The sequence below is a fragment of the Scophthalmus maximus genome, chromosome 10 (assembly GCF_022379125.1).
Source record: "Scophthalmus maximus strain ysfricsl-2021 chromosome 10, ASM2237912v1, whole genome shotgun sequence".
NCBI lineage: Eukaryota > Metazoa > Chordata > Actinopteri > Pleuronectiformes > Scophthalmidae > Scophthalmus > Scophthalmus maximus.
The window spans coordinates 14,198,734-14,216,124 of record NC_061524.1 but is presented as its reverse complement, the minus strand read 5'-3'; the positions used below and the strand labels follow the sequence as shown (position 1 = coordinate 14,216,124).

Sequence of the window (17,391 nt, the reverse complement as noted above, 5' to 3'; positions counted from 1 at the left end):
AGCCGTGACATGTGAGTCTAGTCAGGAGGGGAGAGATGTTCTGGCGTTTTATGGAGAGAACAGAGAGTCTTTGAGTTTTGCTGGGGCTGCTCACTGGGCCATAATCGGGGCTGCATTGTCCTCCCAACAAGGATATCTGGTCAATTAGCAGAGTGGCCCAATAACAACCAGAAGAGAGGGGGGGTGTCAGTATTTCCAGTCCACTTCCATATATATTCCACCAGCTCATTCATACCCATATCCTTTAGAATGAGTCGTCTCTGTGAGGGAAGTTATACAGCTGCTGGAACAACTTACTTCCTTTGTACATGTTGAATCCTAAATCCTATTCAGAAAGAGGGGGGAGACTTCCTACAGTTTGTCTTTCCACCCCACAATAGGTTCCTAGATGGCAGATCCAGGCTCAAAAACAGGATGGGTGAAATAAATCTTTACAGGTCACAGGGACTTCTCCTTTACTGCTGAGCTGGGAGAAAAAAACAGGGCCAGTCCTTTAGAGAAGAGTTCGACTTTATTACAACTGCACTTGTGATAAGAAAATCTCTGTACAGAATTGTTTCCTTGTGTGTATATGCAATTGGTCTGCTATGCATACATTTGAAACACAGAACGAGGGGTATACATAAAATACAACACACTATGAGTATGTAACAAACAAGGTAATATCCATAAAATTCAAGCATGATACAGGATAAGAACTTGATTTAACCACACATACTGATCCATAATTCAAAGGAAAAAAATATTTCCGAAAGGTTAGGGTGAGGGGTTGATTTTCTTTCTTCATAAAAAACAGAATGTAAGACAGTGCAGTGAAAGATGAGACTGAAGCAAAGCACCTTGATTTGGAGGAGAGAGGTATGTGACCCTGACTCCGGCGGCTCGTTCTCAATGCTGATTGGCGGAGGTGTGTCAGTGCGCGCACTCTATTGGATCACCCAGTTGTCAGTTTGTATCCTCCGGCTCTGAATGCAGCTCGGCCGGGGAGGCATGAAGATAACGGACGATAAGCGGGAATCATCGCTGGTACAAGGAAGAGGACGGGGGACGCACTCTGCTATGGTAAGACCCGAACTAATCACATTCACTGCGGGGTGAATTCACAAAGACAGATTCGGGTGGGAAGGAACTTGACAGATACAAGCACGAGGTGAAACCCTGAAAACAACAACAAAAATGCTCTGATGGCAAGAGGTGTTCCGAAGTTGGATGCAGGTTACAAACGGTCACAACTGGAATATTGATGTTTGAGATTACCGGTGGGTGTTAACAAAAAAAAAATCCTTTTCGTCAGCTTCTGATCTGTTTACCCTCAGACATTCATTGTTGTAACGGCGTCCTTCTCGTTGGTGTGCGTTATTTGGCGCTCCCCTGGATATTTTTACGCGTGGGGATGGATCGTCGTCTTCGGGGCGCAGCCGCCGGTGTAGGTGCGATAATTGGATACGAATCTCGCGATGATCCAAACAATTAGCAGAACCTGCAACGAAGGTTCTTTGTCCACCGAGGGGAGCTTACACGCAGACAGGGGACGGGGTGTGAGGAGGAGGAGGAGAAGAAAAGAGAAGAGAGGCAATTCACCAAAATCTCAGCATCACCCCCCAAACACTGACCCTTGTGCAGCCATGTGCAGTGGCTGAATAATTCATAATAATGGTGACAGACCGGAATCCTTTAAACTATGGAATATTTATCCACCCATTACTATGTATGAATATGTATGAGGGATAGGCTGACCACCCCGTTATGCACCCACCTTGTCAGCAGTTCCCTGGGATGAAGTGGAAGGTGTGCAGAGGTCATGGCCAAGGGGGCGGGGGACTGATAGATACAGCTACTGTCTCAGAAATTGACATCAACACACATGGATTCTCATGCATTTTAGATGAGTTTGGATTCAAGATGGACGGATGGACAAGAATTAGAGTTTCAGTGCTGAAAGAGGAAACCAAACGTCCCCTTTTTTCTGCTCAGTGTTTATTTTTTTTAGCTGAATCTGTGCCTCTGTTCCTAGAGATCACTTCCCAGTCTGACAGTTATGTGGTCAGTCTTGTTTCCTGGTTTTTGTGGTGACTACCACTGCTTAAGCATTTTTTTTCCTTCTGTTTTCCCCCCTAAAATCTTCTGTTTCAGCTGCAAGTAATGCAAAAAGAAGCACCTCCTTTATCATGTGACCAAATGATACACTTCTGCTCTATGGATCATCTTCAGAAAGTAGTAAGAGTCCCAACCAAGAACTCAGCCATCAGCACTTTGTCGTAAAGACTACATTCAAGTTGTCCACTGTCCTGCAGTCTCATCAAACTGTAGACACTAGGTGGCGCCATTGTCACACCAGCATCATGGTTCTGTGGCTGAAGGGTGTTTTGTGTTTTGGAGGAAATTGTTGAAACGTTGCCCTCCAATGTTATTTCAAAGTAGCTACATGTTAAAGTATGTTACACTTATATATAAAGAGAGATTACATTAGATAGTCGTCGGTATAATTACATATATAAATATCTTCTTGCATTTTAACAGGACATTTCACTTCTTATTCCAATAATCTTATAAAAACCTTAACGGTTGTATAGAAAAAAAAGCATACCTCTATTGTAAAAAGTAAGACTCACACAAGGGAGATTTAAATTCAGACCTTTGACCTCAGACTCAAAATCACATTCAAAACCACTTAAATACCATTATACTAGATTCATGAATAAGTATGACACATCGATGTGCTATATGGGATTTTATGGGGGTGTCTGTCAGTTACAAGCCATCCAGTAAGACGGTTATATTGACAGCTGTTGACAGACCCTCTCAGTTTATATATATATATATATATATATATATATATATATATATATATATTATGTTACCTGGCTCTGCCCTGGAACAACGGTCACCTTGTTGATCAGTTTACTTTCACTTTTCGTATGAGCTGTCAAGTGTTGAGCAACCACATGGCAGGTGTAGCAGTGCACATCGATTCCAATAGGTGAAGAAAGGACACATGTTGAAACAGGCCTTGTTATTCACTTTCTATCACTCATATTCAGGGAGTGTGTGTGTGTGTGTGTGTGTGTGTGTGTCTCTCTTGTAGCACCATTTGGATCTTTCCTGTCAAATGATTTACACGAAATCTCAGAGCAGGTGTGAAGCATGATATTGAGCTGCCATAAAGACCCACTTTCACCAGTCCTCGCCCAGATCATTTGGAAGCGTCTGTTGTGAAACACCAGATTACAAGTCGATGGAGGTGTAAAACATAACCACACATACGCACAATGTTGTTGACGTGGTGTTCACTAATTAACGCTTCCAGGGACTGAGGCAACCATTATATATGGGTTACATGCACATGATAACAACACACAACAAGCTCCCGTTTTAGTTTTGAGGTATTTATGCAGATGTTTTGAGTGAGATATGTTTGCTTTGTGCCTGCCGCTGACTCACATCCTGTAGTTTATTAACCAGAGCTGAGGCTGTGGGTTAAGTGACCTCTCATATCCTGCCAAGGAAGAGATCATCTTTCCCGCACTTCCTTGCTAAAGCAGGAACTGCAACAGCAAACAGCACACAAAGGCCACGCTATTGTTCAGCTATATTTATTTACAAAAAAAATGTTTAGAAATATTCATATTCATACAAAAAAATAAATAACCAACAACGTGTTCAGTTATCTTTTCCAGCTGCCTACACAGAACTACACATAAAGAAATGTTTGCCATTTCATAGAGTAACAGTATAAAGTTTAAATTGTTACCATTCATGACAAGCCTCCAGGGCTTACAGTTTTCATCATTATATAAGTCATTTGCACACATAAAAGCCCCCCCTCCCCCCTGCTGCTGGCCTAGAAAAGTTTGGTATACAGCCCAGACAGCAATTCAGGGGAGCTTGATGTCTGAGCTGGGTGAGAGAAATAAAACGTGGTTCTGTCGGCGGTGGCCAGCCGACGATCAGCATATACACACTTCTCTCCAAGCGGTAGCTTTGATGACGGAGGCGGTTTGTCTACTGGGAGTTGGAAGATGAGACTTTCGCGGTGTTGCCCCGGCTCCTCTGTCGAGACCGCTGGCGCTTGCCACCTCTCCCTCTCCTCCGCCTCCTCAGGCACAGTTTCACATCGCGGTCCAACTTATGAGCTCTAAAGAAGACAGAGAAAAAAGTTCAGAGTTGAGCGTGAGGGTAGACGTGTGAGAGTAGATTCTCCTGCAGTATCAGACAGCTGGTCTGATATGATAATTGATTTATGCAAAACATGACTGTGTGCGCAGTGATGTTAATATCTTTCATAGGAGAACAATTAGAATGAAAAGCAGTGAAAAATGCAAATTTGCTTACAAAAGTCAAGGATTACCTAGTATATCAGGGGCAAAACCAGGTGCTTCGTTATAAGAGCTTGAGCCGTAAGAACTGGCTTGGCAACCAAATAGATGATACACAGAGGGATTGTGAAGATGGGTGGGACCTTTTTTGCTACTGAAAAAGGACCTTGTATATTCTTTGATCTGATGTGTGATAAGAATATTCCATATTTTTGTTGTTGTGTGCACAGTTAATTGCCAAATTTCATCTTTTTTTAAACCTAAATGGAAGCATTACATGATCCTCTGGGGGTTGACAAAGCTTTAGTATCCCTTACAAACACCTTACAGAGACAAGTCTTTTAGGACCCGTTAACTGTGCATGCGCTCAGTGGGTGTGTATCCTTTAGCTCTCTCACCTATTCCAGCAGTGAATCAGCTGTTTGCCCAGCGGTGCCTCTGGACTCAGACACACTTGTTCATTGTTGCTCTTCATTGTCACTCTGGAAAAAAAAGACAAATCCACAACATACATTTAGTCACGCTCATCTGGATGTGTGCCTGTGTGTGTGTGTGTGTGCGTGTGCGTGTGCGTGCATATGTGTGTGCGTGCATGTGTGTGTGTGTGTGTGTGTGTGTGTGTTTGTGTGCGTGTGTGTGTGTGCCTGCATATGTGTGTGTGTGTGTGTGTGTGTGTGTGTGTGTGTGTGTGTGTTTGTGTGTGTTTGTGTGTGTGTGTGTGTGCGCACGTGTGTGTGCGCGCGTGCAGGATGTGGTACTCACATGACTGTGACCTTGTCGCAGCTGGGGCTCTTTTGGTAGACTGAGAGCTCTTTCAGTTGCCCTCTGATGCCCGATTGCGTCTGTGGACACAAGCATCTTCCCGGGACAAATGAGCCGTCCAACTCCCTCACTGCACACACAGTAACAGGATTACAGATTAACTCCACACAATGCAACATGAGCGGGGGTAAAGTTACTGCAAGTTCCATATCTTCAGACATGTTTTTCCCAATAAAGCAACAAATCCACAACTTACTATCAAAGAAAAGAGAACAGATATAAGCACAGATCAGGGTGCAGCTTCTTACCGGTGATCAGTACACAGCAGAGGCTCAGGAAGGCGAGCTGACAGACAGACTGGGGGCACAGCTTCATTGTGGAGGCAAAGGTGAGCGTTGACACTGAGTCCCTGAGCCACATGTTGCTGTTTTATACTCATGCTCCTCCCCCACTGTCTCAGCATTGGGCTTTCCAAACCAGGAAATTCCCCATGGCACTCTCCCCCTAAATCAGGGCACGGTAGTCAGGATGCAGGGATCAGGGACACCATTCCTCTGGGTTTGTCACAGGAGAATTGACACCCTGTGGTGGTTAATTTTTACTGAATTTATTAGACAACAAAAGACCAACACTGGTGGTCTTCTTTAGGAACTGTCCCATGCTGATCACAGAGGTGTTTCTTATCATTAATAGAGTGTGTGCTACTTGGGTAGAAGAAGTTGTGCACAGAAGCAGGAGTTATCCTTGAATGTGACATGAAGACACAGTGTTAGTTTCCAGGCTTTGTCACGCTTTTCCTCAATATGCTACTATACCAGTCTATTGGCTCTGTGTCAACAGCACCATGTGATTTCTGCTAATTCTCTGTCTTTGCTTCCAAAACAGGAGCCATTTGTTGAACTGTGTCTCATCAAAAAAACAACTTTCCAATCTTCATATCGAATCAAAATGCCACACTACAAGCATTACATTTCTGTGCATCGTTTATTTTTCTGAGTTGTTGTTTATGTGTGGTTTTAATTTTTTAAAAGCACATGGTCACAGTAATCTGGGAATAATAGAGGTTATTTGTACATGCACACCATCGTTTAAAAAGTTAAGAGTATCTTTAATCACTATCAATCTTGATGTCATCTTTAATGTTTCTTTCTCATGTTTTTTCTGCCACAGCTGCAGCTCCAGACAGAATGGGTGAGCATCAGACCTACGTGAAGCTCAGTGCAGAGAAACTTATTCCAAAGTAAGTCCCTCACTGCACAGTACAATCGAATCAAATCAAATCACAATGATGGTTGCATTTATGAAATTTCCTCTTTGCTAATCTTTCCTTTGTGGTTCACGCTCAGGTCTGACATCTTGTCACTATTGAGGACCTACAACTGTTACCACGAAGGGAAAAACTTCCAGCTGAGGACTCGCGAGGTAGGAAAAGCTCAGCCGCAGACATGTCACCTGACAGACGGCAGAAACAAAAAAACAAAGTAAACAGGGAGAGTTATTGACAATACCTCGGCGGTGTGTGTAGGTGTGGTATTTTTTGAGGTTTTTTGTTTTTTTTGACTGCAGTGCTGTGTTCAGCTCCGATCTAAAACTCTTGGCTTCTTCTCCAACATACCAAATGGCTGGCAAACCACAAAAACATTTCCCTCAAAAAGAAAACGAAAATGGAAGGAGGGAGGGAGGGAGGGATGGAGTAAGACACATTTCATTCATATGCACTCACTGCTTAGCAAAGCATTTCCCACAGTACATGTCTGCTGTAGTGGTTTGTCTGCATAGCTGTTTGTTAGAATTCGGTTATTTGTTTGATAAGTACACCGATTTTTATGGTCGGGAGTTCCCCTTTGTGTTCGCAAGCAGGTTCTTGAGGAAGGGACAGTGTGTGTGTGTGTGTGTGTGTTTGTGGGCAGGGCAGAGCACGGTGGTCATGATCTGTCCCTCTATTTCATCCCCCCAGCCACATTCACTATGTTGTCTCATTCTGGGAAAATCCCCCAGTCACAGACATGGTATGGCTATATACAGTCTGCACTTAATACAGCGATGGTATCATGGTATGGACTTGAGGATAAGGATACAATAGCTTGTACATCTTAAAAGGATTATCATAATATTTGGATGAGAAGATATTGCACAGAAATCATGCCATAAGGAATATCATAAGGAATAACTCAACACATTGCATTACAATGCTGTAACTGAAACTTTTTGACAGCGTGTCTTCTTTTCTTTTTAACTTTGCTGAAAATGCAAGTGGCTTTGTAATTCCACCAAAGCATGTGCCTTTTGCTTTCACTTGCCAAACTAATTTCACTTGCCAAACTAATTCGTCCACAGCAGTGACAAATTTGTGAGAACCCCCATAAATTCCATGATCAGTCCCAGAGACAGCAACGACACCACGGTCAGAATCCCCCTAACTAGGCCCCGTGCCACTAGCTTTTTTCCAAAATCTTTGTAATTTTAGAGATTGGGTTGAAGACTAGAACGTCGAAATGCATGTTTATGGTGTGTTTGTTTTAGTGGTAATCACATATTAGCTGTGTGTCAGTGTCACAGTAGTCTTTTAGCCATGTGCCTTATATGACATTTTTTAAATGTTCAGTCTAGTTATAACTTAACAGTTGTAAAATAAATGATACTGTCTGAATAGTGAGAAAGACATATTTGCAAAAAGCCTAGTGTGGCTGAAATGCTGCAAGTGCTGGCAAGAAAAAAAAATTCTACTGCAGCCTCAGAGCTGCGCAAACCCAATCTGATCACATGGGTATTTAAAACACTGATGAATAAGACAAGTTTGTTCTTGTTCCACTGTTCCGATTGTGCTGTGACAATTCTTCCACTTTATGTCACACAAGACGTGAAAGTATAAAAGCTAGAATGACAATTTGAAGCTACAGGAAACATTTCTGAGATTGACAGTTCCTTCTTGACATTGGAAACAGCAGCTAAAGAAACAATGTCACCAGTAAATCTATTCACCAACGTCTTTTATTATTCTATTAAGTGATAGACTCAAAAAGCTCCAGACAAATTGTTATGTTGTTAGACTGGTTTGTCAACAGCTTTTTCCTTTGACAAGAATGAACATTTAAACCAACATGAGTGAGATTTCCTTTAAGTGCTGAAAAAATATATACATTTGAACTTTGACAGTTCAACTGGGCAACATTGGGGATGAAAAATCCCTCTTGCACAACACACCATGATAGTATAACGGTGTATGTTAAAATCCACTAGTCATTTTCTGTGATAATTTACACATAACACGGTGACTGTGTTCAAGCTGTTTAACCTCATGAACCAGATGGAGCGATGCCAGAGGTTAGTCAGGACTGACTCATTAGGTATGTTGTGGATTCGAGGTACAAAACATTCACCTGAGGCATTCTGGGGTTGGAAGCTGGCTTTTCAAAATTGAGTGTGAGTTTCCATAAAATACAGTGACTGTTCGAATGAGCTTATATAAATACAACTTGCAACATCATTTCCTGGCATATATATACATATATATACAAAAATATATACACATACACCAAATGTCTGAGTATTTCATTTGATTTTATTAGACTGATGCAAACAGTGTGGGAGAAGAAGTGATTTGTTAGGTTTGTTTTAAAAATGACATCACGGTCACACGCTGCAGGTGAAGTCAGGTGATGTGTGTTAGTCATGTCATGGGAGAACATGGCAGGTAAACCACCTGACTTGGAGGTTCAGCACCATCCACGGTGAAATGGCCCAGAGAAACAAGCTCTAACGTGTGTGCCCGCTTAAGAGCACAGGCTGTATGTGTAATACAGTAGATGATGCTGGCTGCTGGAGGCATGAACTCCGCTCAGATGGTAGAGCCAGTCTCGATTCACTGTCTTGCTCCTCAACACGGTGGGTGATGTGCTGAATGGGCTGTAAATGTTGGTCTTCCGAATCAAAGGATTGTCATTTTATCCTCCAAATCCACCTGTTACTACTTAATGTGTTAACAATATAATTGGTGGTATTGTCTTTAATCTGAGTCAGAACAGGGAAAAACACAGCAGTGAATACTGAATGTATTTGTCGGGTCTTGTCTGCTGGAATAACCAAACATCAGTCTACATGCATGCAGCTCACTCTAGTGGCTCAATCGAGCACGATTCAGTTAAATAAGCCACCACTGCAGCACCATTGATCACCACTAGATGTCGGCAGCATCTTTCTGTCTTTTCTTTCTTTCGGCTCACTGCAAAAAAACATATTGTTTTGATTGATCTGTCGCAGTTTACTTGAGCAGAAGTAGCACAGTAACGCTAAAATACAGCCAACAACAAATACTGCATTTATAATCCTGCCTAAGTGAAGGTGCAGAAACTGAACTTGTATGACATCAAATAGCCTCTATGAATATCACACAGCAGAGTGCAGTGGCTTCAGACTTTGATGAAATTAAGTCATTTGACCACTTTATATACCGTTGCTGTTATAATGTTATGTTTTAGTATACAGAATGACCGTATTAGAATAAATTTTGTTATTGAATTATATTTGTTGATGCTTATGTGTGTACACCTTAAAGTTGTATCTCATTTATATGGGAATAGTCTTAATTTATTTATAAACTGCCAGGTAAATATAATATAAATATAATAAATAAAATATGAATTATTTGATGATTGTATTTGTATTATTGATCTGCAGTGTAAGTGTAAAGTAATCAAATAGGCTAAATCCCCCTCGGGTAAAAGTTACATCCCATGTAAATGTAAATGGACTGTATTTATGTAGTGATTTTTCTAGTCTTATTGACATATTTACCCATTCACACACATTCATACAGCGCTGCGGTTTATCGCTCTTCTTCTGTCACATTCATACACATTCATACTCTCTGGGAAGAGCTGTCAGGGGCATTTAGGGTTACGTGTCTTGCCCAAGGATACATCGGCATGCAGACTAGGGAAAGCTGGGATCAACCCTGGAATTAGCATTTCAACTGGGGCTGCAACAAAGGATCATTTGTGTTCACAGTTAATCTAACAATTTATGTTGCAGTTGAGTTAACCACCAGTCCATAAAATATCAGAAAATAGTAAAACTGTCTGTCACAAACTTCTATTGCCGAAGTCGATGTCTTCAAAAGAGATTCAGTTTACGAGATTCATAAAATTGTCCCATTTGAAAAGCCCGAACCAGAATATAATATGAATGATTATTATTAGAAGTAATGATCCTCAGCCCTTCTGTGGAGTAACTTTGGAAACAGCAAACAATAAACATTTATACAATTATTTTAGTATTTTATTACAAACTATATATTTTACATCTTTACAAAATATTCATCACTGTAAACATGTGGACTTGAGTCCTCAGTGCATAAAAATAAAGAGATCTCGGCTCTACTCAGGCATCATATGGTGATTTTGTCCTTTTTTAAAACTTGACATGAACACAGCAGGTTCTTCCAGCCTTGTGTGATTATGAGATACTCCTCCAAATACGCCCAACAACAAAGTCTCTCTTCAAGTCCTTATCTGTCCAAACAGCCAGTCCATGGGGTCTTTGCCCCTGCAGTCTCGTTCTCTGCCCATTTTCAGAGAAAAATCCTCTGTGCTGTTTATACTCCGACTGGAAGCTCCAGAAGTCCTTTGTGTGCGGGGAGACCCGCGAGGGAGTGAGGCTGAGGCAGAAAGCTTCATCTGAGCCTTTGAGAGCTGCCGTAGCCTGGGGGGCCTCTGGAGTCGGACGGGGCCACAGCTCGGGGCCTCAACGGGCCGGGCGAGGGCCTGGATACTGGTCATGTAGTCCTCTAGCGACTGAGGGCCCTGGGTAGACTGGGAGGCTGAGGGGTGGACAGGCAAGTCCTCCAACGTCTCAGTAATGGTGGGTAAGAGAGGCAGGGAAAGCAACAACCGCCTGCGTTTCATGCTGCTGTGGGAGAAGAAAAAGAAATGAGTTAGACCATTGCTCTTTGTCTACAAACTTCAGTCACATGAAATAAATTGAACTATTTCATTATTTTGATTAAATCAAATTGAGACAGTTATTTCCATTATCTGTGTTAAATTGCTGTCCGTCAATCTGTCTTTTAGATTTACTTTAGTTTTTTTAAACAACAAATTAACCAATAATTTTGCCTAACGTTCATTATAATGTTTAAGACATGGCTGGATTGTACTAAAGTATAAATAAATAGAGAATAGCTGATAAAAAATAAATAAGAAGCAGTCTCACCTTTGATGCTTGAGCTAAATGTCTTGAAGGCAGAGTGAAACAGAGTGCCGTCTACTCCGCCTAGTTGAGTATGACTGGACCAGGGCCTTTCTCCAGGTTTTATAGAGGGACACTGCAGCAGCGCGATTAACCGCTGCTTCCAAAAATAGCCCTGTTGACCTAACGTGTGTGAGAGGGTGTGTGTTCATGCCTGTTCAGGAAGCTCAGGAGTGGCAGACTAACAAAGTTCAGTGGTGCAGCTGCTCTGAATGTTTATATTGCAGAAACAATGAAGCCTCTGGGAACAATTTCACACACCTCCAAAAAACACCCACTTTCTACTTCTTTCTCCTCTGACATTTACACACACTTACTGATATATTTAAATGATCCATCGAGGAACTGTATGAAAACACTGACGGTATTTATCCCCCAGCTGAACATGTATAACACAGAAGAATAACACGTACAAGCGAATGTGGCCACGACAAATCAAGCCATTAACATTCTGTAAACATGAAATCTATACATTACGTGGCCGAGGCATCATGCGGAACTCCATAACACAGACTCGTGTCTGGAAAAAGTTACAGAATTTCCAACTTACTCACATTTTTTTCTTTACATTTTTCACCTGCAACCAACGTTTTTGATCAGTTTTGCTCAATTCATAGATGTCAAATATGTTTTTTGTCAGTTTCTCTGTCAGACAAACGGATCAAAAAGTAGAGAAAATCTTTTTCACGCTTTTCCTTTTGGACTCTCTTCATCTTTTTCTTTTGAGTATGATGCTTTCTTCTTCCAGCATCAGAGAAATGGTTCCCTAGCAACTCACCATGTATCTGAGCAATGTGAGGCCAAATTTATGTACTTAACTTACACAAGCTCATATTTCCCCCCTGACATATATTTCTAAGTATTTGTGTGTTTATTCTTAAATGACAACAAACCATTATTTATCATTCAATCAAATCGCTACAGGGTTATCACTGACTTCCAGCCAACAGTGTATCAGCTGATCAGACTGACTTCTGAGAATTACCTTCCTGAAATCCTCATACTCTGTCTCTTATCTGTGTTTCTTAAATCACTGAAACAAATTGATTCATAGGCTTGTCAAAGAGCTGGTTAAAATATTTGCATGTGATTTCTAATCAGTAATAGTGATGATATAACAATCTTTGGAGACAAAGGAACACATCTATAAACATTGTGATAATCTGCGATTACAACAGTTGAAGTTATGGTGTAATTTCTCTGATTTATTACTGGTTCAGTCATTTTATATGCACATTTTACTTGGCAGACTGTCTGACCTCATGCAACTGATACTATTTTAGTTTTGTCTTTACATTTAAAAGCCAACAAGCACAAACAGGGTGACGCTACATTATTTTCTCCGTTCTCAGGACACGGCAGTGGGACCATTTATCTTCTAATTTTAGAGTTTCGGTTTTGTGAAATCGAAATACCTCGCCCTGTGTGTACGTGACCCAAAGCTTAACGCTGCTCTCATTATTGCTGCCTCCAGACGTGACTTCATTCTCGTGCCGTGTAAAAGAAAGAAAAAAAAGGGTGGGCCAAACCTCGCAGGTTTTTTCTCCAAGATGAGAGTGGGTCACCCTGTAGCTGTGAGCGACTGATCCTGCACGTACACCTGATACTGAGCCACTGTGGCGGACGGCCAGCAGGATATCCCCTCTGACTATGACCTCTGATGATAATGGTTGTACGGTGTGTGTGTGTGTGTGTTTCTGTGTGTGTAGGAGGATGGAGGGCTCATTCTCGAGGGATTGCTGAACATCTACTGGGGTCTACGTCGACCAATCAGACTGCAGATGCACGATGACAATGAAAGATTCCGTCTCAACCGGTACAACAGCCATATCCAGACTAACACACAGATGCCTTCGTGGGCTGAACAAACACATGGGCCAGCAATATTAACAAGGACCACTCACACAATGGCAACAAAAGTCACACTCTGTAAACTCTTACCCCACCCAAAGGAAACTCCTTTTACTGAATAGTACACGGTGTTGCCCTGCCACATTGGGGATTGGGAGGGTTTTGTTCTTTGGCCAATAATTTTTGTATTACAGTAAATGAACTTAGTGGTCTATGGCTTTTGGACCCCAAGCAGTGCTGAAAATAGTTGTAAGTTGCAACCCAAGTTAAAAATGTTGACAGTAGTGTGCAGTAGTTGAAATAAACAGGTTGAAGGTAAGAGAGTCAAAGGACTATAGAGGAGTTTTTTTAAGTTATTTTCCTCACCTCCTGCCGTCCAGTTCACATGACAATAATTGACATTATTGGAAAAATGCTAGTAAGTGGACCTTGAGTTAAGATCTACTAAATTGCAAAGCACCTAGATGTGATTTAAGAATGTTACAGTGTACTTCAGAGAACATTGGAAATGTGAAAAAACACTGATGATACTTTTTTCCTCCATCTTTCTACAGAAACGATAGATCTGCTGTGGCATCTGCGGAGTCTAACAATAATTCACTGGGCAGAGAAACTGGACCAGCTAGTGAGTAACATACTGTACATGTGCAGTCATTTTCACAGACACACACACACACACACACACACACACACACCTGCTGGATTAATGTAGATTATACACACGTACTGAAATAGATTAGAGCTCAACACGTGCTGGCTCAAGTGTTGAGCACAGGTTTCCCAAAGCTGCCATCTAGGAAAGGTCATCTCCAGCACTGATATTATTTACTCCCCTTGCAAACACAGATCATATTTCTAGTTTTCACTATGAAGTTTTGTCACAAGATGATCTTAATTTTGTTTGGGAGGATGTCAAATTCTGGTTGAAGCCCAACAGATGAGATGATTTCTCATCTCTCTCATGTCAAATTAGTCACTGGGTTAAAAACATGGTGCATTGAATGAAATTGATCATTATTCAATAAAGATGTCGGTGAACATTTCATTAAGGAAAGAAAACGTATATTATGTCATGGAGGATATTGTTGTCAGATACAGACACATTGATAGGATTCATAGTAAAAGGATTGTTCAAAACATTTCAATATTGAATATGAATAATAAATATTGTCTGATTTGTCAGTTATTGGTCAAATTCTGTTTATGAAATTGGTAGGACAGTCAACAATTAGAGGGTATAGAAGGGCTTTTCGAAGAAAATGAATTTTTACGTACGTCAGCCAAGTAAATCAAGTTTTGTTAATTACTTCAAAACAAAGGTTTCATTTTAGATCACAAATTAAATGGGAATACCTATAGAAGGTGGAACCTGTGAACACGTGTTGATGTCTGACGTATATGAAAATAGACTGTGTTAAGGGGAGTGTGTTCACGTGCCTCCCTAAGGAGGTGACATGGGTGGTCAGGAGGAAGAGGATTCCCCGCAGCTGCTGAGGACCAGGAGTGATGCTTCCTTCATGCGGGTTCAGAGGAGGTCAAAGACTCACACTGCCAGAGACTTGCAGCGCTTGCGCACACACAGGTTCTCAATCAACGGACACTTCTACAACCACAAGGTACAGTGAAGCAGAACAAGCACACACGCACACATTAATGTATCCCGTTGTTGACACATCTCCAGATGCAGAGCCACAGTGGTTTCCTTTGTGGTCATGCCTGCACTTTGACTTAGTTTCATAATAGCCAGCTGCGGGCCGATGTCATGTGTGCACCGCAGAATACAAGGTTACACTGAGGTCCTCCATCAGGTTTCTCCACTATGTGTGTGTGTTGTTATTGAACAGATTCGAGCTGCAGCTTTTAGCTTCTTGGATCAAATTGTTCAAGTCTAGCCATCACTGTTCAATCCAAGCAGAGTTTCTATTACTTTGTGTTCTCTCAGATTTCCACATGTGTGTTTCTCTTGCTCTCAGACATCTGTATTTACTCCAGCCTTTGGTTCGGTCACTAACGTACGAGTGAATAGCTCCATGACGACCGCACAAGTCCTCAACCTGCTACTACACAAGTTTAGGGTAAGAAGTGAGACACTGGTGGTATTTCAGTAACACTTAAAACTAGTACTAATCTGTATTTGTGTCTATCAAGGTGGAGAATAATTCTGAAGAGTTTGTCCTCTATATGGTTCACGAGTCTGGCGGTAAGTTGTATATTTGCTGATTGTGGTTTTGTCATTGGATATGTTGCGTTTTTCTGGATTTGTGTGTGTGCGTGTGTGTGTGTGTGTGTGTGTGTGTGTGCATGGTAAGTTTCTATCTTTTCTGTGACCTTGTAGAGAGGACCCGTCTGAGAGAAGGTGTGTACCCACTGGTGTCTCGGGTGCTCTATGGACCCTGTGAAAAAATCTCCAAGATCTTCATCACGGAGGCTGACCTGGGAGAGGAAGTCACATACGATGTGAGTCTGGGTCTCCTGCCACCACTCGCTCTGTCCTCCTCTTGTTTATGATAAGTGACCCTTTTTCTTTTTATTTTATTTCCTTTTTTTTTTGTTTAGTCCTTAACATAGACACACAAAGATACAATGGTCCAGTGAGAGTTGAGTTAAATTTAGCAGGCTGAGGAAAGATATCCTGTTTTGCGACTGATATAACAATAGACTAAAATGACCAACTGTACGGTGAGACTGTACTGAGTGATATAAATAGAACTAGATAGTTGCTGGAGAGGATTTCTGGATTGTCTATGATTGAAATCAGTTTAATATCTAAGGGGTCAGATACAAAACAAACATAAAAACTGCAGTGCTTACTTACTAGTAATATCCACCTACACATCACAATTGAAGTGACTAAAATTATGTTTGTGTTGCTTTGAGTTTATTTAAAGATTCAATTTAAAAGTAATGTTTCGTAAATTAGTCCAACTTTTAGTGTTTTGTTTTTTTAAATGTCTTACTGTTAAGATTTTTTTGTATCATACTATCAAGGACATGTGAAGCCCCCTACAGCTGATATATTTGAACCATATCCTCCCCAGGTTGCCCAGTACATAAAGTTTGAGACCCCTGTTTTAGACAGCTTTGTCGAGAAACTCAAAGAGGAAGAGGAACGTGAGATAAACAAGCTGACCAAAAAGTAAGTCAAGAGTCTCTCAGAGTTGCAACACGAGCTTCCGTCTAGACAGAGCCTTCTTTAATGGCACGTCTGTTTCATTATCTGAAGCCAATATCCGTGTCTCCCAGCGGAATTGGTTACAGTAATCAAAACAAGGCCACTGATCTTCAATGATGACAGTGTTCTTGTGAAACACTCATCACTCACTGTTAACAAGTTTGTGTAATCATTTAAATCATATGACTGTGTGTTTCATAATCTGTCATATAGACTCACATTAACTTCTAAGCCTGATGATATTTAGGGTCAAGCAAGAGTACTACGCAACACAGTGTTGGTTCGGTCTTTCAATAGGATTTGACAACAATGAGTAATGTCATGCTTTTATTGCTCAATTTATATTTATTTGTAGATAAATGTGAATAGGTTTATATTTGAATGTGCATTTGAGTGTATCTGTATTTAATTATGTGTTTTCCCACCTCTGCAGGTATAGTGCTCTGAGGTCTATGATTCTACATCAACTTGGAGGCAGAGCTCACACCAGTGACATAGTATAGAGTGTGTGTGTGTGTGTGTGTGTGTGTGTGTGTGTGTGTGTGAAAGAGAGAGACTGGGAAAGGTGTGGGTGAAACACTAATGATTGTTGATTTGATATACTATGATACTGTAGTGAATGTAACGGTAAAAGGGTAAAAGTAAAGACTCAGTAGACTGATAGCATACACCAACGTGCTTGTACTTTTAGAATTACATATCCCAACATTTTCTATTATCTGTTTTATTAAAGTTTTTTTTATTAAAAGGGTATCACTGCTTTTATAGCACTCCTGTTAATGTATTCACTTTTTGTATGAAAATTCTTATTGCTAATATGGATATTTATACAAGCTGGTTTTTTTAAATATTTTTCTTGTTCTCTGAATTGGACCTTTTTATGTAATAAATCAGTTTGAGTGTGGCCTTTATAGCTGCTGCTGGATCTGTGCTGACACCAAACATAAAATCCAGCTCAGTCTTCCCACACAGAAAACAGCCATCTTTATTATTTCCTGTACTTCCGCAGTAGCTGGAGCTCCGATTAGCATTGTTCTTGTGACC

At 41.0% G+C, this 17,391-nt stretch overlaps 2 protein-coding genes and 1 long non-coding RNA gene across 5 annotated transcripts; 1 reads left to right on the top strand and 2 right to left on the bottom strand.

Moving 5' to 3' along the window:
• Nucleotides 1-924: 924 nt before the first annotated feature.
• On the top strand, nucleotides 925-17,260 carry rassf4a (Ras association domain family member 4a). 3 transcript variants are annotated; one of them, XM_035606376.2, is made up of 11 exons: nucleotides 925-1,062; nucleotides 6,249-6,318; nucleotides 6,425-6,500; nucleotides 13,034-13,140; nucleotides 13,730-13,800; nucleotides 14,625-14,791; nucleotides 15,149-15,250; nucleotides 15,324-15,375; nucleotides 15,511-15,632; nucleotides 16,214-16,311; nucleotides 16,781-17,260. In XM_035606376.2, exons 2-11 carry the CDS (start codon nucleotides 6,266-6,268, stop codon nucleotides 16,848-16,850), a joined length of 918 nt encoding a protein of 305 aa, XP_035462269.1. In that variant the 5' UTR covers nucleotides 925-1,062; nucleotides 6,249-6,265; the 3' UTR covers nucleotides 16,851-17,260. The 3 variants fall into 3 exon arrangements, with proteins under 3 accessions (XP_035462269.1, XP_035462267.1, XP_035462268.1); XM_035606374.2 differs by having other exon boundaries at nucleotides 14,622-14,791; XM_035606375.2 differs by lacking the exon at nucleotides 925-1,062 and adding an exon at nucleotides 2,197-2,217 and having other exon boundaries at nucleotides 14,622-14,791.
• Nucleotides 3,578-5,541, bottom strand: LOC118283925 (growth-regulated alpha protein). The gene is made up of 4 exons (XM_035606377.1): nucleotides 5,387-5,541; nucleotides 5,079-5,208; nucleotides 4,715-4,798; nucleotides 3,578-4,135 (listed from the first exon to the last, which is right to left on the bottom strand). Exons 1-4 carry the CDS (start codon nucleotides 5,496-5,498, stop codon nucleotides 4,003-4,005), a joined length of 459 nt encoding a protein of 152 aa, XP_035462270.1. The 5' UTR covers nucleotides 5,499-5,541; the 3' UTR covers nucleotides 3,578-4,002.
• On the bottom strand, nucleotides 10,338-12,115 carry LOC118283927. The gene is made up of 2 exons (XR_004784724.2): nucleotides 11,289-12,115; nucleotides 10,338-10,985 (listed from the first exon to the last, which is right to left on the bottom strand). It is a non-coding gene; the product is annotated as an uncharacterized LOC118283927 (long non-coding RNA).
• Nucleotides 17,261-17,391: the final 131 nt, after the last annotated feature.